Below are 25,059 nucleotides of genomic sequence, written 5' to 3'. Positions count from 1 at the left end.
TTCATAAGTACTTCTTCCATCAGTAGCCTACCTGTTCCAGTCCCCAGCCTCAGGCCCCCCAGCAGGTTGCTTGCGAGCCTGTCTCGGTCCCACACAGTGAGCTCCACGCATGCCTCTGTTAGATCAGCCTCTCTGATGCCATCATACACCATCGTGTGGTTAAACACCGGATCCACCGTCCTCCGCAGCACACGCGTCTTCTGGCGACTTTTCCTGCTCGTGTCTGGCAGGACGAAGCTTCAAATGAGCGGGCAGAAGAAAACATGTCGTGACTAATACAGAAGAACCCCTTAAACGACTAACTTGAGATGAATCAGCTGTGCATACCACTTTACATATGGGTCGATGGTAGCCCTGATTAGAGGCAGGTTCTTGCATTCTTTCACCCAAATGTGAATCTCTCCAGTGCTGCAACTGTCTTTAGCTACACCTTTGAAGAAAATGACATTACATTTTTATGACTCTGGTATTTCTACACAAGTATAAGACTGAACTTAAAAACTAAAACATACTGCAGTAAGGGAGGTTAATACATAACATTTTTTTACTGGATTTAAATGATGCTTTTCTTTCCTGCTTTTATTTAACTGGTAATCTAGGTTGATTCTTGCACACACTTTGTACAGTGATAGTCAGCTATAGTGCTGTGAAAAAGTATTTACTGTGCACGATTTCTTTGGTTTGTTGCATATTTGTCATATTTGTTAAACGTTTCAGATCAAACACATTTTAAATATTAGACAAATATCACCCAAGGAAATACAATATGCAGTTTTTACTCCTCTGCTGCAAAAGGCTGATGGGATATTGTCATCACCCTTCTGGGCGAGTTTACCAACCTACCTGGCAAAGTAATTACACCCCTAAATCTAATAACTAGTTCTGGCACCCGTGTCAGCAAGAACTGCAATCGAGCGTTTGTGATAACTGGTAATAAGCCTTTCATATCACTGTGGAGGAATTCAGGCTCGTTCGTCTTTGCAGAATTGTTTTAAGCAAGCCACAGTTGAAGGTTTTAAAGCATGAAAAGGCTTTTAAGGTCACACCAATCAGATTTAAGTCCAAACTTTGGCTAGGTCACTCAAAAGAAAGAGTTCCTTAAGAACTCCACCTTTATACTCATACATGATTAAAAGTTCAAAATAATTCTTATTTATCGTTCACATTACATGGTTTGTTTGTTTTTAGATGGGCAGGTGTCAACTTTCATCATTTTAAGAAAAAACTGAAGCACTGTGAAAAATATCTCCATCCAGATTAAAAACGTCAAGCATTTGGTGATGTAGAAATCTTGGCCAATCAGAAGCCAAGCGGAAGGCTTGAGTTTTACATTTGAATCAAGAGTGAGGTTCAACTTCTCCTAAACATCAGGAGAAACACTGACATCCATATTCTATTCATGCAACTGCAGATATTAAAATCTTGCCTTTGTCTGCTACTGCAGGAAATCGCCTCATATAAAACAAATGATGTGTTGTGCAGTCTGATGTCAGAAAAGGAAAATAGGCACATGCCTTTGACGTTATAGGACAAAATCTGTTTCCTCGCACAGAAGGAAATGCAGAGTATGAAAATCTTCAGCCAAAAAAAGTTTTTCAAAAGTCAAAATGCAAAGAAAAATACCCATGTATGTGAGGACAGGGTGTTACACAAGTCTTTTTTAACACGTCTCCCTTTAACCCGACTTTCTTCTGATTGGCTCTATGTCAGAATAACAGAAGCTTTGACAAACAGGTGAGAGAGGCTGCTGTGCTACTGTAAACAATACTTCTAATCTAATATAAAAAACAGAGGAGGATTACTTGCAGACCTTCGCTGTGGATGATCTGTGGCAGGAAACGTATGGCTAGTTTCATCTCTCCTCGGTCATTTGATGGCGCTAGCGTGGGCGTCGTCTAAGACACGGGAGACATTACATAAACACCCAAAAACTTCATCATGTGACATCTGATATAACCAACTCAAACAAGACTCTGGAAAATAAATGAGCGGACGGACCACATTCTCCAGATAAACCGCCGTTATGCGATGAGAAAACAATGTCGCAGATAAAGAAGCCTTTGTGCGTGTTTATCTTTTTTCTTACCCTGGCTTTCAGGGCTAAGTAGTTCATCTGGGTGTGGTCAAAGTCCCACTTAGACAGCTCCACGTCTACCTCGCCCAGGAAACTGTTCTTGCCAAACGTGTCATGATGCCAAACAGAAAGAATGAGTGTCTGGGTCCTGAGATACTCCATGCGAACTCGATACTGGGAGGATAGGAAAGAGCAGGGCGCTTTTATTTGCTGTCAGGCAAGAATTACGGTGTGGGAATATTTGTGTGTTGGTAAAATATCCACATATTCTTACTCTGAGGATCTCGTTAAAAGTCGGGTTTAACGTCTTCTTTTTTACCGATGTTTTCCTCTTTCCGAGATTAGCTTTATCGGGCGCCAGGTAGCTCTTGACATACCTTAAAAAGAAAAAGAAAGCAAATCTTACAGAATATATGGAGGAAGTAGTCACAGTTAGTGGCCAAAAATGGGCTTTCTGCTTTATACACAGTGCTAAAATGAATAATAACTTATTCGTTTTTGTGTGATATGGTGACAGAATATAGTAGAAATGGATAAATACAATAAGTTAAGAAAAAAAACAAAACTTTCTTATACTTCAAGTTTCTAGTGAAAGCGGAGGAAACATCATGAACCACATGCACTGCTGTTCTGACCTTGCCACTTTGCTATATTGCAGGTAAATGCTAGTGCTATAGTGGCTACAGCCATCTCTTATATACAATCAATACTCTGTATATGCCCCTCATTATTATTTTACAGTGACTTAAAAGAAACCTGGAGTCCTTTTTTGGTGGGGACAGGTGAAAACATGATGCAGGAATATCACGTTTCCTTTCATTGGTTTATAATCTAGTATGGAAGTAGCACTCACGGATCTGAGCGGCCCCTTTTCGGGTCTACAGCAGCCAAGTCTCGGCACTCGGCCACAAAAATGTGAAACTCTCTGAGCCGCTGGACGTAGTTGATGGAGAACTGGATGCTTCCCTGGACCTCCACATTTGCAAAGTCTGCACTGTACATGGTCATCACACTTCCACTTAGCTGAAAGCATACGCAAACATGAAGATAAACATTGTTTATTATAAAACAAAGCAGAAGACGGTCTGATGCATGCATGTTTGAGCTTTTGGTTATTGAGTTTTATTGTGCAGCAGGTACAGACGGAGAAGGAATGTGTGAGGTACAAACAGTGACCAGAGTTCTTGTTAGTGCACTTTTCTTATACTTTGACCTGATCAGTGCTACAAACCTTAGCGCTGGAAAGTTGCTGTGAACTGCACTAAGGTGTGGGGAGGATTCAAATTTCTTTTAGAGCTATCAGTTTTCTCCTTTAAAATCATCTCTATGGATAAGCTTAAAAAAAAAGAAGCCCTACTTGACAAACCTCATATCTCACTCAGCATTTCAGTATTTGTTGCTCCAGGGCTCACTGGAGCTTCCTAAGGCCTGAGAAGTGGTAAAATCACAACAAAATTTAAATTTACGCTTGATTAAAAGTGTTCACTAATGAAGATTTGGCCGAAGACCAACTTTGTTTAGCTAATGCACATCTGCTCACGTCTGGTTAGCCTCCCACTGTTCAGCTGAGGTGCAGTGCACAGATGCTTGGCAGCTTTGGGATCTTTCTGATTCTGGCTGTCATCCCGACATGGGGGCAGTGGTGGTAGAAACATTTATTTATGTCAGTATCAATACAACTGGAGATATTCTACTTCACATAATATTCAAAGTATAAGAAAACTGATGATTAATGCTCATATTAAACAAAGTTTACAAAAGAATGAGGTCAGTGTATCACTGTAGGCCACGACATGTTGGCGGCTGTGCCAGCAATAGCATGAATGCTAAGTGGAATGCAGCCTTCAGTACACCTGTATTGTTAATTTAAAGCTTTTGTTGTGGAAAAAGGTTTCTCTAGTTCAGCTTAAAGCCAAGAAGCAGCGCAGTTAAAGTGAGAGATAAGTGAATGGGAAAAATGCGCATGCAAAGTGATGCATTCTGCTGTGTATAAACATACAGAAGACACAGACGGCCTGCCAGAAGAGATGGTGAGGTTAGACATTGAGCTGCCCATTATTAGTCTTTCTCGGGGGTAACTGTCCTCGCAGGTGGAGTCAGTGGTTTCGCCAGGATCCTACAACACAGACAGCAAACAAAGCTCTGTGCTCGAAGATGCAGTGCAGGCTTTTTTCTACAGGACTAAAAGATGCAAGAAGTCATTTTACCTCCTTCTGTAAGAATGAAGGAACTGATTTGCTCATCTTCTTCAGGTGGTCTGGATCCGAAAATAAGGCCGAGGAGGGTGATGCGATAACAGAAGCTAGAGCGTGGTTAGTTGGGAAGCAGAAGATTAAAATACTGATTAAATTTCCGTTATGATCGCAAGAAAATGTATATCCTCCGGAGACCCAGCCTAATTATGCATGTCCTCTGTAGTAGACACAAAAATCAGAGAAAAAGTTAAACTGAGAGATACTTTTTTCCCTTGGTTCTCAGAAGGATAAAATAAGATAAGTATTTGTCTATCATGTCTCGCATAAAGTTCCTAATGTTGTAAATCTGCTCAACATTTGGCAATAAAATCCTTTCTGAAAGGAAAAAGGCAGTTTCTACCATCGTTAACGCGCCTGAGGTCAGAAGTTGAGTCCTGTCTTCTTTCTTGTCCTTGGAGAAACAGAATTACAGTCATCTCAAATTGTGTCTACATATGGAAGATTCGGGCTTTAGCATTGAGAACGTGCTCACGTGGTGATAATGATGCGGTGATATCCTCCATACTTTTAGCCAGACTTTTGGGCCGTGCTTCTGCTCGCCGCAGTGCTTTCCTTACAGGATTTGGGTCACAGTCATCATTTTCACCTGCAATCAGCGGAAAACGGTCTGATTAACTGATTAATGGTCTTGAAAGCTGAGAAAGCACCATGAAGCAAATTAAGGGCACCGATTAATGGCTGTCGTCTGGATCCTGGATGCGTGGAGGAAACTTTTAGACTTGACAAAAAGGTATAAATAAGGTTTATCTATTCTTATTTGAATGATAAATAGTCTGAAATATTTTTAAACTGTTCTAGGAAAAAAAACCCAGAAGCATGTGAAAAATGGCAATCACAGTATCCCACTACAGTGTTTTTCGGTTAACGGCATTGCAATGCAAAGACAAGAGGCTAATCTGCTAATCTTTGACAGCTGATTATGAAACAGCTTTTGATCAGCTGATTATTGCAGCTCCATTTACTTTGAATCCACAAATGAAAATCGAAGTATTTGAAGTTTGAGGTTTACAATGAGGTAATAATGAAAATGCAAAAGAAAAGAAATTAACCTTTAAACAATTCAAGGTTTGAGGTTTGAAGAATACTATATAGCACTATAAAACTACTGTTGGTGAAATGTTGTTTTGTTTTTGCTTTTTAATTAAGTTACCCAGCCCACAAATTAAACACAGACAGCTGACTGCAGGTACACAGTCTGTTTACTGAGATTTGCTGTTGCCAACACAGATAACCCGACACGGACACAATGTCAAGGACACAGCTGGATCCAAGCCATGATGACAAACTGTATCGGAGTGTACACACAGGAGTACGACCTACACAAAACAGCTGTTGAAAAAAATTAGATTGATATTTGCGATGAATGGGAGGGATGCTCGTTTATTTATTTTCTGGTTTATTTTATGCAAACTAATTCATTTCAATTTCTTTAAATGTTTCCAGCAACCCACTGGTACTATTTGCAGATGTCACCCATAGGTTGCTACAGATCACCTGACGCGAGGATAATCCATCTTCAAACAATCCCGGGCCACCTTGGATTTACTGTAATTTACATGAGCACACCTGGTCTGCGATGCGTCTCTCTGAAGCAGGGACTGCTGGTTGTATTCTACTTATAGACAGTCTCTGTCTGGGCTATTCAAATGACCCATTTCAAAAGGTAACGATATCACAAGGTCATAGCAGTTGCAGTGCACTGTTCAACCACTATTTTCTCAAGCATAACTGTAGCTGAAGGGAAAAAAAAACAACTTTATGACGACATGTATTTTAGAGAGAAGTTCTTGTTTTGAGTTGCAGTAGAAAGTAAAAACATCAGATTGAAAACTGGTGCTTACGATTTGAACTGTTTCTCGAGTTGGACCAGGTTTCTGACGTGCTGCTCACAGAGGACTCCTGGCCAGTGTCTGAGCTGCTGTAGTTTGCCCACAGGGGGCGTTGACTCATCTTGTTGACCTTCCTGCTGTATCGCTCCTCAGAGCTAACCGGTGTGCTGGCCCTCACCGGCCCAGTCAGATCCAGTTCATACCCAGATTTGCCCTCTGACCCCTCGTCCTTCACGGCCGGAGCGAGTGAGGTGTGGACGCTGGTCTTATCCGTCATCCCCAGGTAGTGCCGGTAGTCTCTAGGAACAAAGGCGCGTGCTCGTGGAGTCAGAGCCTCCGTTTCCTCTGATCGTCTCGGCACTATAGCTTTCTCAGGGTTCTGCCTTTGCTTTCTGCTCTGAGAGTGAACAGGGCTGACATCCATTTTCAGTTTGCTTTGATCTTTTTCATCGGGAATGCTCAAAGCGAACATGCTGGTGGCGCGGCGCATAGAATTACCCCGACTGCTCGAACAACCAAAGCTGTCTTTTCTGCTCTTAGGAATACGACTCTCTTTTCCTGAGCTGTTTTGTGGTTTTGAAGTTTTCTCCTCTCTGTTGGAATCTTTTGAGCTCTTTCTGGACAATCTTTGTTGGCCTGACTCAGTTGAGTTATAATTAGGTGGGTTGTTTTTGCCATCACCCAGTGCTCTGGACCCAGAGCCCGTCTGTCTGTCATGTGGCGACTTTGATCGATTCAGAGGAGGTGGAGATGATTTCATCACGGCTGGTCTTGTTTTCTCGACAGCAGAGGATAGTCTGTAAATCTCTGGATCAACAACCTTTACGTCCTGAGACGACAGCTGGGCACTTGTTCCCTCTTTCCTTTTGGGGCTTTTGGGTTTGTCAAAGGAAAATGATCCCTTGGAGTCTGATGTGGCCTCATCCCAGAACTCGCGTAGAGTGTTAAACTGGGCCCGGCTTGTGCCGAGGCTCGGAGACAGCTTGTCTATTCTCTGATTCAGTGGCATAATAGAAAAATTTTGATGATTTTTGTCATAGTTTTCATCGTCACTGCCTGACTCATTGCCAATTGACCTCAGGTCATATTCTGATTTTGTGAATCTTTTATTCAGTTTCGCCTGATTTGCTCCACGAGCCACCTTACCATCTCCGAAAGCTCTAGGTTTGCCGGTATAAAACATGGGCTTGTTCCTCTCCTGCTCCCAGAAGGATTTGAGCTGCTTTATTCGCTCTGCAGTGCTTTCTTGGTTTTGCAACGCCTGCCTATTTAGATGAGGACTGTTAGTCCTGTCTTTATTGGATGAGTCCTCTTTTCTTTTTGGAGACATGCTCGAATGAATGCTTTTATCCTCACCTGAACCTCTTTGAATTTGTGCTTTCGTGGTGATCTGCACATCATTCCCAGGTTGCTTATAGTCCATGTACACATTGTTTCTGGTTAAACAGAGCTTCTCAGAATCCAGGCTGGCCCTTGTTAGAAGGTCTGTATCCAGCTGAGACACGGGGAGACTTTTTGAGAGCTCTTCTGGCAGCAGGACTTCTCTTGGTTCAGAAAAGCTGTCAGGTTTGATTAAAGAGATGCTCTCAGACTCTGGACTGATGGCCGTCCTTGCCGGTGCTCTTGTTGTGCAAAAAACCTCAGCATCTGAACCTCTTCTCTCACTGGACAGCAACATCAAATAATCTGACTTGTATGTTGAATCATCATTACCCTCTTGGGGCAAATTAATCACCAGATTGTCTGCTTGCTGGTGGTTATTTAAATGAACACTCTCTCCTACATCTGTAGTGATTAGCAGCTGCTGCTCTCTTTCATCACTTGGATTTGAAGCGTATTTATCATAAATCTCATTCCCGCTGTATATTCCAGGAACCAACGCCATATCAGACCTTTTCTCTGTCGTCAGCTGAGCGGATTTTTGACCTTTGTCGCCAGACGAGACCGACTTCCCAATGAGTATTTTAGGGCCTGTATTGCTTTTCTCCCAGAACGACTTCAGATGAGATATTTTAGGTGGTTGGCTTTCATCGGCATCGTCTTTCACATCTTGTGAATGCATTCTCTCTCTGGTACCCGTCTTCACCTCCTCTTGTGATTCAATCACTTCCTTGCTGCCTCTTCTGTCAGCGGCTCTAAGCTCTTTGTCATTGTTGATCTGTCTTTGCAAATGATTCCTCTTTGTTTCAAGCGTTTCCTTTTTCCCGTCACTTATCATATCCACAGCATCTTTCGACAATAAATCCTCAGCTCTTAATCTACTAACTTCCACATGTTTGTCAGGGCTCTTTGTAACCACTGGATCGTCTGAATTTAGCCAATCGCTGCTGTCCGTGCTGCGGCTGAACCACTCCAGCACCTTTGCAATGGATTCCTCATCCTCACCAGTGGGACTGGTGGCCTGAGTGGATAGCTTAAACACATTTGCATGATTTGACCTCTGGGTTTGCTGATGAGACTTATCAACGAAGTTGAGATCATAGGATACAGGGAGATCTGGATCTAAAAAGCAACGTGGGGAAATAGAATTAGATACTTGGCTTTACTTCAATAAGCGGCGGGATTACAACATCAATTTAATGAATAAATAAAACAGTATTAGTGTACAAGGTGTGACCAAAGAGCGCTACAACCCACTGAGGAAAAAGCATTTCTGACTTCAATTTCAGCTCTCTGCCCTTCAAGGTCTTCTCCTTGTTCACCTCTGGACTTATTCCAGCACTCCTGTGTTTTTAAAGTCACTCTACAGAAGTCAAGTTCTAATCACTTGTCACTGTGATGCTTGCTGGATCTCCTGAAGTTTTGACACATTAAGTTAAGTTTAAAGGCCCCCAAAGGTTCTGACCTTCAAATTTCTCATCTTTAAGTTGGTGGGAGCCGAATTTGTCTCTTTCTTTTATGTGTTATAAGCCGGTGCAATGTTCTCCTTCGGCTGCCCTGGTACATTACAGGAGAGTTCAACATTGACTCACTAAATTCACAGCACACAGTAGAGAAAATGTGAAAAACAAAGCAAAACACTGACTCTCTCTCAGATAAGCTCCTAATTTGATGTGTCGCCTTCAAGTTTAGACTCTCCTTCACCGGTGATGATCGCCGGCATGAATGTCGGGTCACCTTAAACCTGAATTTGAGGTTAAATTTCTGGTGAAATCACAGATGTGTGAGTGCATGAGGAGTGCTTGCGTACTGTAGGAGTGCTGGAAGCTTGCAGAGGCGGAAAATAAGATGACCCTGAAGGGGAAATGGACCTCATATAGCAGTATAACTTTGCGGTGTTGCTATATTGATGGCAGTGTGATTTCATATTTAGTCTAAAGTAAAACATTTTAACAACATTTTAAGAGGGTGATAAAACTTGCTGACCTTAGCAAACCCTCGATTTTTCATTCAGGCGATCGCCCCTTTTAATTGTGTCTTATATTTGTTTTATTGCCCAATACATTCAGATAATCTTATTTTCCTAATTATGGTTTAGAGCTCATTCTTGAATCTTAGTACTTAAATATTCAAATGGTGAATATTGTGTTTATTATACTTGCTACAAATCAGTATGTTAGATAGTCGTCCACAGTGGAGTTAAATTGGATTTGCTGGAATTACGATATATTATCTTCTGTTAAATTTTTGGACATTGGCTGAAGTGGGGGAAAATAAAGTAGCAGACAAACAGAGGAGAATACCAGAATGGAAGATACACTCGGGGTCACAAGATAAATAAAAGATGAAGAATGAAAAAACAATATTTTCCCCCAAAAAATGTCAGTTTTTCAGGCTTTTCTCTGATTTTATTCATTTTTTTTAAACTTTCACCTCTTTTTATCTCCTCCAATCCTTGAAAGAGGAATACATGCCTGAAAGCCCTGCCCTGTCGTACCTTGTTACTGAACTTACCCACAATGTTTTGGGGCAAACTCAGCTCCTCCTGCCTCATCGCTGGCCCCACACGGCTGTTGTTTTCTTTGTCCTGAATGTTGGTAGTAGGCAGCGTGACAAAATTCAAAGGTGGAAGCTCTCTTTGAGGTTGGTCATCTCGTTCTTCACTCCTCTGCGACGGTCCCGTCTCAGTGGACGCATCACTTCTTGTGCATCTGGACACTCTGAAAATATACAGGTTGTGAGTTACAGTGGAAGGATGCAAACGTTTAATTACAGGTTCCCAGTATAAGTTTCCCACTGACCTGTCTCTTGTTATAGAAGCTGGGTTTCTCTGTCTTTCCAGACTTGAACTGGAGGAAACCTGAGAGTTGTCACACAGTGACTGCAAGGAGTTTTCATCTGCAGATGTGGATGACCGGGCTACCTGATTAGACACTGCACTTCTTTGAGGCATTTCATCTTGGCTCTTCAGGCCAGACTGATTAGAGCTCCCGCTGGATCCCCGCTGCAGCCTCCGTCGTGGTGTAGGAATAATCCCCGCTGACCCCGGCTGAGCATCCAACCCCAGGCCGTTGCTTTCAGACGGACTGAGAGGACGTCTGGAGAGAAAGGTCCTCTTCTTTGGCACTGGCCTAAAACCTACAGAGGAGCCCTCTGATGTCTGATTGGCCTCACCTGCTGGGTGATTCTTCAGTGGAGAGACGGGCTCTGAGGACAGAAAAGATAAGAGGCTCACTGCGGGATACCCTCAGATAGCCCCGCAAAGATCTGTATGTTCAAATTTCAGTTCAGACCTGTCTCCAGTGACTCCTGGTCTCGACTGGCTGACAGGTAATGATTATTTTCAGGAGGCTCAACAACAACAAGGGAAGCACGGTTAAAAGGGTTATGCCTCGGCTTGAAGACAGAAAAGAATGAAATGCGCTGTTAACTCTACAACAGGAAAAAAGAAAAGGAAAAAAGAAAGTCCAGCCTGTTTTTCAACACGTACCATTCTCGGGGAGCGAATCCCTGAACTTTGATTCTCTTTTTCTGCATCACTGGGAAAAAAGAATAAAAAAAAAAATGGGTGTATTTTTAATCTAATATGTAAACAACACCGTGCATGACTGGGACTCGCGACAGTAAAGAGTAATGACATTAAAGAAGCAAAAGATGTCTGCCCATCCAAACCACCCAAACATCAAAGGAGCAAACATATGAGACAACACTTGCGACATGTTTATGTTGTGGCTGAATTAAATTAATCTAATGCAATTCATTTAACTGCGTTTAAATCTCATGTGATGTAACGAAGCAATGGGAAATAAATGCACTGCAAACCAACACTGTCAGAGTGCAAATACCTGAGAGGGGCTAAGTCAAATATTGACTGCACTATAACAGAAGTGTGCTGAATGTGTGGCACAAAGTGACTTCACTACACAGTCAACTGTGTGACTAATCCAGTCTTATATTAACAAAAGGTCTTACAATAAAAAACAATCTTCTCATTCAAATTAGAACCACAGGATAGGACGATCCTGACATTTTTTTAACTTAATTTCAAACATAACAACAACATCTCGTAATGTCCCAATCGGAGTAATTGCTCTGAGAGTTTTATCGAGTTAAACACTTTGCCCAGAAGGTACAGTAGCCGCTGCCTGGCTATAAAACAGATGTATTCCTTGTCAGCACCACCTATGTTTACATAGGCTGAGTCACAAGACTCCGAGTACATATTCACACTGACAGGGTGACGAGAGAGATAAACAGAGCTGGTTCAGCCTCAAGTGATAATATCAGTGTCTGGTAGCGTTACATGTGAACGCATCCTTCGCGGTCTGTTTCTCGAGTCACAGTGAAGCTGGTACTGGTATCAGATCGATATTAGCACGGCAGGATCAATACTTGTTATTTTTTTTATATACAGTTTGTTTTGGACATCATTGAATAGACCTCAAACATGAGAAATGCCTGAACCTTTTTGTGTTGACATAATAACATTTGCAGTATTGCACAGCACTATAGGAAACAACTGCTTACCTAATCTGCTGTGGCTGCTCTGCTTCCAGCTGTCTGGCAGGTTTCAGTGGAGGAACAATGTCTGAAGCTCGACTGCTCGCGACCTTGGGTCTGTCAAGTCTAAGAGAACCATCTGCAGGAGAGAGAGGTTTGGAAAAGTCTGTGAATAACAACACTGTCCAGGTTGATGAAGCAGAATAATTCTGATTTTCACCACACGTTGAGAGGGAATTCTTTCCTGGCCTCATTTCTGACCTCAGCACTCTGCATGTCTTTACCTCCGAAAGGCTAAAACATTTAAATCCAGCAGATCAGTAAAATCTGTACTTGCCTCTGTTGTGATAACAGGGTGCTGTGGTCAAAAAGAGGAAAAGTTTTTTTCCCCTGAGCACGAAATGTGCATTTAAAACTCTTAGCGAACAGTGCAGAATGAGCAGACCTAAACTAGCCGCTTTTCCTTGTTTCATGGAAGCCAGAATGATTTCCGAGCCGTGGATCTTGTCCCTGTGTCTGCGTGACTTGGCCTCGTAAAACCACTCTCCTGTCAGGTACTTCAGTTTAGCGTCAGACTGGGAGGTATTGTTTACTATGTCCTCCAGTTTCCTGTTAGGATATAATAAAAAGAATAAAATAGACATACACAAAAGAGAAGAGATGAAGTGAAAACGCTCAAGTGGAGAGGTTTTTTCTGTATAATTTCTAGTTCTTTTATGCAGTGTGTTAATCCTAGCTGAGTGGCACGTCTTGCTGAATGGCTACAGACACAAAAAAGAGCAAAAGCGAGACAATGCTCGCTTTCGGTTGCACTGAATGAAAAATCTGACACCATTTTAATTCACTTTGAGCAGGACTAACCTGCAAATATGGGGTGAAATACAAAGCCGAGAGCGCAGAAAGGACAGACAAACTCCCAAAAATCTTTTAAAGGTGTTCACAATGCAATCAACATAACACAAATTCTCTTTTGTGTTTTTAATCGTGTGAAGCATTTTTCAGATTTAAGCTTAAGCTAATGATAAGCTTCTGATTTTACTGTGCAGGAATTCGGAAAACATTTCCATCAACTTTAAATTGAATCAAAGAGGGAACAAAAAAATTCCTCCGCCTTGAGCTGACTGCTCCAACTCATCTTTCCTCCTTCACAGAGGAACTCGGTGGTCATGTGAAAAAAGGGTAGCACATTATTACAGACTGTTGGCTTAATCCTTTTACACTAGACTGGCCGAGACACAGTGAGCATTCAGCCCCCCGCTGATGGAAAAAGTCAGGCCGGCCAATTGCATTAAGGCCACAACAAAAAGCACGCTGTTTGATGGCATTCTCGATTTTTGAAAATGAAATCAAAACAGGCTACACAGCATCGGGGATTTTTGATAGTTTGCACGCATGGTTGCAATTTGAAAGACGAAGTGTGCACTTTTGTTTCAGGACATGGGAGAGGCCAGAGAAGATGTGAGCTTCTTGTTTGTCTTCACACACCCTGAATATGCACAGTGAGGAAGTTCTGACCCCGCCCGAAGGTGCTAAGACGACAGGGAAACAGCAGATGTCAATTGTTTTAAAAGTCCTAAAAAGATATGACCAAATTAAACTTCGTTTCCCCATCACGTTCGACACTCTTGATGCATCTCCCATCACTGAGGCCTTTAAGGGTTTCTATTCCTGTCCATCAGACCAGCATGATCCTCTCCCACGTGTGGACTTGGCTGTAATCTAATTGCTCATCTCACATTGAGGTTTCTCAGCTATGGAGGCAGCGTCTGTGTCCAGCCAAGCTGTTACTGTGTTATTGGATTATGAGCAGACAAATATTATTTTGACGATCCGACAAAGGCCTCTTCTCACAGAACGGGTGACAGAGGGACTTGGGAGTTCTTATTAAATCAATAAAATGACATTAGCTCAACAACATGACATTAACTTAAGAGTCAGCCCAAAATGTCTCAGCGCATGTCAAGAACAGAGCCAAGCAGCGACACGCGAGTAAACAGTGGCTTAAAGGACGCCCAAAAATATGACTTCATATCGTCATACGTGACTGAGACTCAAGTTTCAACCTGACTCTCTCCTCCTCTGCCTTCTTCAGTTCAGCATCCCTCTTCAGCACCGTCATGATCATCGCCTGCTCCTCCTCCGTCAGGTGGCTCAGGTCTATCATGGTTCCTTCTCCTGCTTTTCTCAGTGGACAGGTGTGGAAACGGTTGCTGGTTCTGTCAAAGTATACAGCAGTTAATTCAGATCCTGTAAAGTTCTCAAAGTTTAGAGCTGTACCCTTAACTCTTTACCCCTTGAAGGACTACCAGCAGTGACACCTAGAAGCTCTTCTCTGATCTAAGTGGTTTCTTTAATATTTCAGGTCTGCTTATAGAACAAAATGACTGGGTTTGCATTAGAAGTTAATGAGGGTGGTCACTGTCTATGCAGCTACCCCTCTATACAGCAGGCTTCTCATTAAGAGTGACGTGGAGCCCATTTTTTCCAATTTAAACCAGAAGCCGGTCCAGTATTTAAAGCAATGAAAATAATTCCATTAAAGGAGTTATTGTTAAAGCTGTAGCTCCTATATTTTCTACTTTACCCAAGTATATAGCTGCCTTAAGCTGCTTTAAACTTCTAGTGCACTGCTTATGGTTCTATCATGTGACTGATGGAGGTTTAACAAGGTTTACACAGAAGGTTAAACCTACAAAACCATCAATATTAAAGATCAAATCAGGGGCTCCTGTTATTTTTTGGCTTGTATGTAGTTTCATAGTCACATCTTATAGAAGTTCACACAGTGAATTTCTGGATATTGAATATGGGAACTTTTTTGAAGAAGGAGGTCAGGTTGGAAAGTAAGCAGCTCGTTAACCACGGGAACAGCTGCTTACACACTGATGCTATTGATATAAGCAAGTCATATATATTAATGAGCCACAGGCACGTATTTACTGTTACTCTAATAAGTACCCAAATTATGTTTAGAGTAATAAGGGTGCCTGAGGAAAAAATATTCTATCAGTGGTGCTAAACTTTAGCTGGTGTGCTCTTTTTTATATAAAAAAGTTCATCAAGCGAAAGAGATGCTGATACTTTAACACTAAACTTTGACATCTGGACAGTAACGCGAGGAATCGTCTGGTCTTTGTGCAGCTGATGATTCCTTCAGAGATAACCAGCAACAGGGCGGACGCAAAAGTTTTCTTTGGCTGAGCAAACTTAAGCACATGAACGTTTCATAGAGTAAAAAATGGTTTTAAATGAAGCACACCTGAGAAGTCTCATGTTAACCTATTAACGTGAGTGGCAGAGGTTTACCTTAAATCTCCAGAGAGTGTCACTTCCTTTCTTTCCACTTCAAACTCAACAAGTGTAAAACATGGTTTGTTTGTGTTTTATATTTGCCTACCTTATAGGACACCTGAGGACTTCTCACAGCCCGCTTCTGTCTTTCCCATCTTCATGTTTTACAAAAAAAGAGAATCACACGGGAAATAAAGTTTTTACCTCCTCCACAGGTCTCCTGCTGCTGGATGCGCCGGATCTCCGGACATGCGCGTGGGAGGGGGCGGACTCAGAGCGCGTGCATGGGGAGGATCTGATGAGCATGAGCTGCAGTTTTTAATTTGACTTTCAGTAACTATATAAATATTAATTTTTATTTATGAATGTCTGGGTGTTTCATGTCAAGTTCAAGCTTTAATTTTAACTGATCTAACACTTAAATATAAATGAATTATGCAGTCAGTGGTGTAATGCCAGGTAGTGTCCAGCAGGTGTCTCCAGTTTACACACGTTGACATCATCGGTCTGTTTGACAAAAGGGTGTGAGCATCCTCACGGGCAGGCGAGGCTCTAGGACAGCCCAAACCTCAAATACAAGCTTACAGCAAGGCACTGTTTTCCCTTCCGCCTGCACTCTGAATGCTGTGAAATTATTTGGAGTAAGCAGACCATAAATATTCCCACGGTGACCCTGATGTGGTTTCAGGGCACAGCCACAGTTTCAACACCTGAGTCCTTCCTGGTTTCATGTTTTCAGCTTAGGAAGAGCACAAATAAAAACGGTTGGAAAGTGAACTGTGACATAAGCTGCACAAATATCCTGTTATAGGTTTTATATTTGAATAGCTCATGAATTGTGCTGATTTTATTTAGGTCTAATACATTTTAGACTCTGACTTCTCTAGTCAGCAAATTAAACCTTAGTCTACGGAATATTTTTCCCTTTATCATTTAACCGTCTTGTGACCCCTACAGCAAAAAACAAAACAACTGTCCTGAACCAAAGACCTTAAAAATCTTTGGCAACTGGTTAGTAACCATGTGACTATGTTGTCTACTAAAGCAGGATGTCATCTGCTGGATAAGATCCTTCAGGTGAGTCTCTGATCTTAAAGATAAAGTAGACAGAAACCCATAAAGGAAACACTCTCCCCTCTGTTTTAAGTGCCTTCCATCAGAGCAGCTGAGGGTGTATACATGTGGTCTAAAAATCAGCCTCACGTAGGATCACTACTCAGCTTTCCTGTTTGATGGCCTTGTGTTTAACTCATCAAGCCCTCTCCCTCATCCCAAGCAGCAATTTACTGAATGGCCATTTGTTGACTGGCTTCAGAAGCAAGTTGATGTCCACAGACTTCTAATGAGCGTGTTTACAACCCGGAATAAAAAACCCATTATAGTCTCAATGTTAAATTCTCTTCTTCACAAAACCTTTAGAAGTGTGGATCTTTTTATAAACCTACTAAAATAGACTTTAGGAATTAATGATAACTACTAGGGACATGAGGTTTCACAGGACAGATGCTAATCTGCAGTGTTTAACCCTTAATCCTACAAGAAACCATATTCAGCAGACTCAAATTGGCCTCCCAGTTGAGATCAGGATATCCCACAAATAGTGATGTAGCATCCCAATCCTACTACAGCATGGGTGAGCAATTCATTTTCCCCAAAGCCACACCAATGAGTTCACAGAGATTCAAATTTATACTGAGCAGAACTGGAAAAATAATCTCCCAACCCTGCAAGGTGTGATCAACATAAAAATTAAATGTCAAAAGCTACAAATTCTTTTAATATCTTCCGATTAGACTTAAGGGTTGAAAGACAGTCAAACTGGAGAGTAAATTTGTTTCTATTAGTATGTTACTATGATTTAAGTATAGACTATATATGAAAGATTGATTTTTTTGGAGCCAGATGTGAGCATATTGGATGAAAGGCCAGTGATACAACCATAAAGCGCTAACATGTGTTTTTGCTAATTAGAGCCAATTAAAATACCTGATTTTCACTCACTAAAGCCGAAAAACTTCTTGGAACACACTGCGCCCACACAAGATTCAGCACGTAATTTAGTGACAGCCTGTTGTGTGAAAACGTGCTATAATTCAGTGCTATCAGGTAAACCGCTTCAACTATTAACTAGCAAAACATAAACAAGAGTTTGTGGAAGCTGCTCTTTATTTGAAAAAGAAAAGAAAAGACTTCAGTCATTGTCTGCTACACGTTCTAATTACATAAAGAAAACATCTGCGGAGACAAACGCAGAGAATATCCTGAATCAAACTTAGGTAGAGTCAAATTTGATTGAATTGCTTTCATATTTCATACATCTTTCAACGTTTGCGTTCAAAGAACAGTCAGGTTTTATATACACAGAGCACCGATCAACAGTGCGTCTCCTCTGCCACCCTGCCCTCGGGATCTTTTATACAATTAATTTACAACTAATCTGCGACTCTTTTCCCCTCCACTGGACGCGCCATCCGCCCTCCCACCCCCGCCCCCTCTCACTGAGGAACTGCAGCGTGGAAAGATGTGTGCAACATGAAGACAACTCGTTCACATTCAGAGTAAAGGCAGCCTTGATTACAGTCAGTGAGTCAATGGCATGCCAAGCTTAAAGCAAATGGAGCCCACCACCCAGTGCGACGCCTCAGATTCGTGGATGAAGTGTGTTATTTTTTTGTTTTTTTGTTGTTTTTTTCCCAACTAGTCAGAAAAACTGATCCATTGCAAAGTAAAACCCTAGGCACAGAATCAACTATATACTGTTAACTGACTTGTACTCTAACCCCTGCACTTTAATTACAACGGGGACTGTGAAGTCCTTCACCTAGTAGAAAATTTTCTTAACACAAAAAGAATATTTAGTGCTCTATCATTCCGCTTAATAGGTGTCATTTATATAATAGCTATTTTTTTTTAACTCTATCTCTTAATGATAGTCTGAGATCCTTGTTTAATGCTGAAGCACTCCCACGTGTTCTGTAGTTTTTACATTATTATTATTTTTTCCCCCCCAATCTTAAACCAATAATCATAAATAAATACAAACAACACACAAGGAATGTCTACTGTAAACACGGTAAAAAAGACAAAAACTAAACAGGTGTAAACGTCATTAGCATCACTACTTAGTGACAGTTAAATAACCGTAGGGAATAGATGACTGATGACTGGATCAAGAAAGGGAAGGAGACTGGATCAAGAAAGGGAAGGACTGCTCTACTTTCCCTTCCACTCCCTCCCCTCTGAACATCAACCCTTTATATCCAACCACAGCATGTCCAAATACATCAACATTTAAGTTTCTCAGCACCCAAAACTATCTTTACAGATTACACTGTAAAACGGATAAGGAGTCCTCTTAAGGGGTGGGTGGGTTAGACAGCAGCATCACTCGACGTCTCGGACAAGTTATAGAATAATGGGTGTGAGCTATCGCCAAACGTCATCTGGACATTGTTAGCATGGTTTCTGACAGTCGCTGCACCATTGTGTGAATGTTTCTCTGAAGACTGCAACGAGGACAAAGTTTTGCTGCTTGGGTGCTTTCATCTTCCAAGAGTCACTTCCTTCAAATTACATGAACTGCATCTGCAAGAAAAGGTCATGCACAATGTTAGAAACTCACTAAAATGCCTGCAGACATAATCCAGTCCAGGAACTGTTAACAGTCAAAACCTTACACTGATATATCCTGGCAGTGATAACAAGTAAGAGAGGAGCATTCTCTCTTAGGTCCAGTCGCATAGGCCCTTAAGACCAGTTGATGACTGGCTGCTTGGGAAAACCCAAGTGGTTGCTGAAGTTTGCTAGGTGAAATCTGTTGAAAAGAGGGTGCTGCTCCAAAAAACCCCTCCTTGCGTCGATCACTGACAGATTGCCATGGTCATCTGTAGTTTGGATGGTAGATCCTGAGCTGTCAACTGCTCACCCAGTGGAAGTCAAACTGGGAAATGTGACAAACTGGAAACAGACCATTCACAACTTTTGCCTTACTGTTGAATCCAGGAGCAGCATCTTTCATCCAAACTGCAAGTTACCAAAGCAATCGAAAGGAGATTGGCAACCAGTTTCATCTTGCAACTAACAACAACCACTTGCCAAATGGTCGGGGGATGAATATTTCTTTATCCAGGTTGTTACTGATTAGTCTCTAGGCCTATGTGACTGGGACCTTAAATTAACCCAAAATCTTCATATCTAGGAGTCTTAACACTGTTAACCATGAACCAGCCTGTTCATGAGCACATTCGCCAACGACAGCACCATGAATACAAAGAGCATTCAAATTTATGCTGAAGTGTTTCTTAAGGGCAGGACTTGTTGTTTTTAGACTTCCAGAGTACAAAAACAAACAAAAAAGGTACAGAAATTGTTAGCAGCGTTGAACTTCTCCTAATTTAAGCTACAGTAGTTAACAGAATTAGGTCCACTATTAATTAGTGCGGTTACACTACAATAATAGAAACTTGATGGAAATTAGTCTGACAACTGTGAAATTCAGATTAGTGGCTAAATCCCACATAGTTGTTAATTTCTATTACGCTATCTGCTAACGCCATCATTTCAAACACAATGTTTGTTTCTCACATAAAATAAAAATAACACTATTTGGATCATGATGATTAATTTAATTTCTCTAATACATGGATATAACATTAGCTTCATTAGCAGCTACTGCTTACGTAGGTTTCTGATAGCAAAATGAGACATTTATCATTAGTATATATATGTTAGGTCAGAGCTTAGCAAACATGCTGTTAGTTCACCAATGTCTACACAGTTCAGAGAAAACAGGTTTGAGCAACATGTGGTGATAGTGGATGAACTAGGGGTTAGAATGAGTATGGCTAAATCTGTCAATAAGGCAAGCAATCTGAGCAACACCATGTTAACATTAGTAAAAAGCAATACATCTAATCAGATGGATTTATACTGAATACAAATTAAACAAATGGATAACTGGACATGCAAAGCATGCAGGTGCATCCACAAGCAAAGAGCATGATGTACCTAAAGAGATGCTCTACAAGAAATCCTTGAGAGAGAGGTGTGCAAACGGGTCCTGTCCAGGGGCTCGGAGAGGACTCTGGCTGGAAGGACTAGAGGCTGCAGAGGGCTATTTCAGGGAGAAATACAGGAGGTAGGAGGACCAGAGGAGAAGTCAGAGTCAGTACAGAGACTGAAGGAGGGATGAGATTAGTCTGGAGAAGCTGTGATGTATGAGAGAAGGGTTAATTAAAAAAAAAGAAAAAAGGCTTTTTTTTTTGGAACAGGGAGTCAAAACAAGGGAGATGATTCACAGTTTTTGTCCCATTCAGCTCTACAGAGTGAAGGGTTCATTTGTTAAAACTGTCATCATCCTCAGCAATATCACACTGACAACAAAACTTACAGTGACTAATCATGGTGCACATCACAGCACAATGGATACACCAGTTTACTCAACCTGATAACTGTGCAAACTTTACTGTGCATCAACCCGGAGCAAACTAACGTGCACCCACCTGAGCACTAGACACAGAGCTAAAGGGGTTGGGTGGCCTCATGACCGGCTGGGAGTACATCATGGTGGGCGGATTCATCATCCCCATAGAGCCCATTTGTGGAGGCTGCAGCAAGTTAAACATCAATTTCAGAGGGGTCAGTAGTGAGCACAAACAACACAATCACATCATCCTGAATCTCTCAGATCTATCTGCTGATGAAAACTGAATATTAATATTTATAGACTGAATTAAATAAAAACTACTGAGAACTCACCTCTCACTTTACTTATCAGCCTTGAGAATATTTACATCAGCAAACAATGAGTCACTTGACCCACTTTAAGTGCATTTAATTAATTCTCCAAGTGATAAAGAGCACGGGAAATATTTATCTAACAAGCTGATTTGACAACTTCCTGAATGGATATCCAGCTTATTTTTCTTTCACACTTCAAACGAAATGAGTTTTACAGAAGCTTCACACGTACTTACCATGCCATATCCCATCATGCCTGTGGGTGTGGTGGCAGGGAAGGCCATGATCGACGGAGGCTGAGGAGACACAAACAGGTCAGGTAAGACAAGGCAAGGCAACAACATTAAATGTGACAGCCACGGTGACAGGGGTACAAAGGTCGCGACTCAACAGCTGGTCTAGCTCCTTTTTAATTACCTCCTCCTTGTCAGTGCACGCTGATTCTTTACTTTTCATATTGCAAAATATGGAGCGCAACAAATGGAAACCTTTGAGGCTTTGACAAAATTAAACGATGGTTACTTTATGAGCAGATAAAAACCTCTACTCCCACGACAATAACGTGCAGCAACTCTTTGTTTTCCAGCACTAATGTCTGCCATCTAAAGCCCTCCAGGGCTTGTTAAGCTCCACTGATTGTGCGAAACGTTCATTAAAAGAATCCTGAACAACATAGCTTTACACTGCTGTAATTTTGATTCACCTCAACAATGGGTTTGAAATAAAGCAATCAACATTTGATTGAAGTGCAGACTTTCAGCTTTAATTCAAGGAGCTTAACACAAGTATTGTATTAATGTGGCTGTGGTAAAGACCTGACGATGCATCTCAAGGGAGGAAACTCAGCATTTTGCTTGATTTAGCATCAAAGTATTTCAAATAATGCCCATATCTTTATGTTAATTTGTCCAATTACTCTGAACCTATTAAAAATGGACTTAATTCGTTAAAACCGTGATTAAAAGCTGAGGACTTGCCCTTCAATCACAGCCTCATCACTTTACTTCAAACCCATTAAGCTGTTGTGCAGAACCAAATTACCAAAACTGTCAAAATATATATATGTGTGTATCTGACTACAGACAGTTATAGACTGTTTAAAGCACCAGTACCTGTTCCAAGGTTCTGTTTATAGCTATGGATGTAATTAGTAACAGATTTTGAGTTTATGTAAGAGAACCCAGATGTTCTGGTTTCATGTCAGCTCTCTATTTGACAGCAGAATAAGAGCAAAAAATCTGCAGTGAAAAGTTTGTTTGTGTCACCATGGAGACAGGGTTCCAGGTCGTAGTTGGCGCCGCCTTGGGCTGCCAGTTGGTGCCGCCGGTCATCCTCTTCTCCCCTGGCTGGCTCCAGTGGATGTCACTGCGGATTAACACAGCCAATGTTAGCACCAGCCCTTAAGTGGCCCGAGAGCACAGAGCCGCTGAAGCGCACGTGCGCATACACACACACACGCACACACACACGCACACACACACACAGAGCGACGAAGCATCACTTACTTCTTCATCGTGCCATTTCCAATGCCGAGGTCTGAAAAAGGAAATACAACGAGCAGCTGTTAGCCTGCAAATGTTTCCCCCCCCTTTAATGAACACGTGCTTTAATTAGAGCAGCTAAAAGCAAAGCATCACACTCACTGCCCACAAGGTTGGCCAGGGAGGAGTCAAGGTCATCTGACACCAACTTCTCTGGCTGCTGATTGGACGGCTGGTTAGAGCCGGCAAGAGTCGGTTTCAGGATACCCCCAGTAATATCTGACAAGACAGAACAGAGGACTGGCTCAGAAAAGAAAAGATATTCGTCACAATGTAACAATGACAAAGACCGTCCGTAACAAACACTTAGAACTGGGGCTTATTTTCTTATTATAAATTCTATTTTTCATGAATTTTAATCCTTCTGTGCCAGCTGACACAGTATTACCTTTTTCGTTAATCTAGTAAACATAAAATTACTACAAATGCGACTAACGTACCTCCAGTGTTATTAAAAAAAAGAAAAGAAAAAAAAAAGACACTTTAATTCATTTGGATTTTTGTTTTCAGCCCTTTAGCTCAGTTTTCCAATTCCTGGAAAAAAAGATATGGCCACAGCTGACAACATCTGAAATCATTAAAGTTCCTGCAACACTTGTGTTATACCAGAACTAACAAGTATTCAGCAGCCGTGATCAGGGTCCCTTTATCCTCTTTTCCATGCACACCTTGGCGTCAGCTGCCAGCGGTATGGCACCAGCTAGTAGCTAATTAATATGATGTTTCTCTGCAGTTTGGTGTTGCCAGATAGCTTCAAGTGACATTTAGAGATTTTGAAAAAGAAAGAAAAGAAAACAGTTGCTTGTTTGGGCCAAAAACAGCGCTATGAGGGCAGAAAAGGGCGAACCAAAACAGTTTACAATGCCAATTACGAGTTCTGCAGTTTTCTCCCCCAAGCAAAACATATTATGTTAGCAGCATCTGCTTTAAAGAAATTAAAGTAACCACTAACAACGTGTGAAATAGTGGGTTTTTTCTTCTTGAGCGATTCAAAAAGAAAAAAACACCAATAAGTGCTAGAGGTGTGTGCCTGTTTCGGACTGATTATATAAATGAAAAGGATATAATGGTCTGTATGTTATGTGGTTTATTCCTTCTTATAAAACAAAGGTGCCATTTTTGTTTAGAGTGCATTGATAATCACTCTCTAATCCTTTCAGGGTTTTCTGGAAACTGTTTTCATTCTCTGTTCAAACAGATGATTTGAAGAGATTGAATTTGTTATTTCATCATTGAAATTCTGCACATTCAGTAAGTTATCAGTGTTTAAAACACTTCTTAAAATCAATTATACCCACCAAAATACTACGAGTGAAAATTTTTCTTAGCCTAACTCTGATTTGAGGTCTATCATCTGTCAGTTTCTTCACTATATGCAGTTTTTTGGCTGCTTGCAGACACACAGACAGTGTGGGGTAAAAATAACCCAGAAGAAAAACAACAGTATGTTCCTGCATTGGCGACTTGCAAGATGGGGCTGAGAGCTGCAGGTGTTTCAGCTGCATCTGACGTCAGGACCAGACACAGCTATCTAAAGCAAATAACATGACTTAGTGCAGTTCTAAATAGCAAGATTTCGCTGTTTTTCTTCAAGCTACTACAGCTAAAATAAATGGTAGAAAAAAACAAAACATTAATGTGGTCCACTATCTTTCAGATATTTCCTCCCCCTTTTCGTGAGGAAAAAAAACCCAACTTTCTTCAGCTAAGTGAAGGACTGTTTTTGATCCATCATCTGCAAACTATAATTAAGCACTGTCTGCCTTACTAAGAGACAAAAAGCTATGGTACTGGTATTGCCAGTTCACTTGAATGTGAAATCCTTACCATCAGAATTGAGGCTACTGCTGCCTGTGGCTTTGGCTCCAAAAACTGACTCAAAGTCCACTTGCAGTCCCCCCGCTGATGGCTGTGGAGGGGCCTGTGGTGTTGAGTATCCTTCAGAGAGATGAAAGAGAAGAGTGCTGTAGTTACACAGTTACAAGATGAGAAATACTCTAAAAACTGACCACGGCCTGGACCCAAGGTTTCTGCACCAGCACTTCTAACTACAGAAATTCTAGACATTTGAACAGAGAGCAGAATAACACAGCTTCCTCTACAGGATGGGAAAAAAAAAAAGCATTGATCTACTGATGAATGAGGCAGAGAGATGCCTTCAGTACTCTACCTCTGAATAGACCTGCTACAGAAGAGGGCTCAGTGGGGAAGGGAGCCTGATGTGGGAGGTGCTGGGCAATGGACACTGGACCACAGAAGGAGTCTGACACGCCACAGGAAGCAAGAAGAACACAAAGAAAAGAAAGACAGGAAGAAAGAAAGTATTTCAAGGCCAGGCCGAGAGACATGGAGGAAGTGACAGCAATATTACATAAAGAAAGACTAGAGCTGGGCGATAGAACGATAACGATATGTATCGCGATATAACTTTTACTCGATAGAGAAATTAA

General features: G+C 41.5%; 2 protein-coding genes across 12 annotated transcripts in view; both read right to left on the bottom strand.

Annotated features, from left to right (window-relative positions):
- Positions 1-15,604, bottom strand: part of sytl2b (synaptotagmin-like 2b) — a 17,422-nt gene extending 1,818 nt beyond the window's left edge. Inside the window, exons 1-19 of one of the 3 annotated variants that reach the window (XM_005739303.1) lie at positions 15,534-15,604; positions 14,102-14,254; positions 12,484-12,647; positions 12,066-12,177; positions 11,029-11,077; positions 10,832-10,934; positions 10,340-10,745; positions 10,053-10,258; positions 6,171-8,660; positions 4,802-4,915; positions 4,670-4,720; positions 4,282-4,376; positions 4,074-4,190; positions 2,928-3,097; positions 2,349-2,451; positions 2,087-2,248; positions 1,811-1,895; positions 328-430; positions 32-237 (exon numbers count right to left, since the gene is read on the bottom strand). In XM_005739303.1, coding sequence (XP_005739360.1) covers positions 32-237; positions 328-430; positions 1,811-1,895; positions 2,087-2,248; positions 2,349-2,451; positions 2,928-3,097; positions 4,074-4,190; positions 4,282-4,376; positions 4,670-4,720; positions 4,802-4,915; positions 6,171-8,660; positions 10,053-10,258; positions 10,340-10,745; positions 10,832-10,934; positions 11,029-11,077; positions 12,066-12,177; positions 12,484-12,647; positions 14,102-14,254; positions 15,534-15,580 — 4,936 coding nt within the window. In that variant the 5' untranslated portion in view covers positions 15,581-15,604. Of the gene's footprint in view, positions 1-31; positions 238-327; positions 431-1,810; positions 1,896-2,086; positions 2,249-2,348; positions 2,452-2,927; positions 3,098-4,073; positions 4,191-4,281; positions 4,377-4,669; positions 4,721-4,801; positions 4,916-6,170; positions 8,661-10,052; positions 10,259-10,339; positions 10,746-10,831; positions 10,935-11,028; positions 11,078-12,065; positions 12,178-12,483; positions 12,648-14,101; positions 14,255-15,435 lie in introns of all 3 variants that reach the window. The other 2 variants (XM_005739305.2, XM_005739304.1) reach the window with 2 other exon arrangements.
- Positions 15,605-18,520: 2,916 nt separating this feature from the next.
- The window catches only part of picalmb (phosphatidylinositol binding clathrin assembly protein b), a 21,397-nt gene continuing 14,858 nt past the window's right edge, over positions 18,521-25,059 (bottom strand). For 4 of the 9 annotated variants that reach the window (XM_005739293.1, XM_005739296.1, XM_005739298.1 and 1 more), the window contains 9 exons: positions 24,780-24,872; positions 24,437-24,547; positions 22,712-22,828; positions 22,574-22,604; positions 22,334-22,433; positions 21,305-21,364; positions 20,831-20,935; positions 20,337-20,442; positions 18,521-18,914 (listed from right to left, as the gene is read on the bottom strand). In XM_005739293.1, the coding sequence (XP_005739350.1) occupies positions 20,350-20,442; positions 20,831-20,935; positions 21,305-21,364; positions 22,334-22,433; positions 22,574-22,604; positions 22,712-22,828; positions 24,437-24,547; positions 24,780-24,872 (710 nt within the window). In that variant the 3' untranslated portion in view covers positions 18,521-18,914; positions 20,337-20,349. The remainder of the gene's footprint in view (positions 18,915-20,336; positions 20,443-20,830; positions 20,936-21,304; positions 21,365-22,333; positions 22,434-22,573; positions 22,605-22,711; positions 22,829-24,436; positions 24,548-24,779; positions 24,873-25,059) is intronic. The other 5 variants (XM_005739297.1, XM_005739299.1, XM_013912485.1 and 2 more) reach the window with 2 other exon arrangements.

This window comes from Pundamilia nyererei, unplaced genomic scaffold (genome assembly GCF_000239375.1).
Source record: "Pundamilia nyererei isolate P.nyererei 1_Seehausen unplaced genomic scaffold, PunNye1.0 scaffold00091, whole genome shotgun sequence".
In the NCBI taxonomy this organism is placed as follows: Eukaryota; Metazoa; Chordata; class Actinopteri; order Cichliformes; family Cichlidae; genus Pundamilia; species Pundamilia nyererei.
The sequence above is the reverse complement of the archived record's forward strand: the minus strand, read 5'-3'. Positions and strand labels throughout refer to the sequence as shown.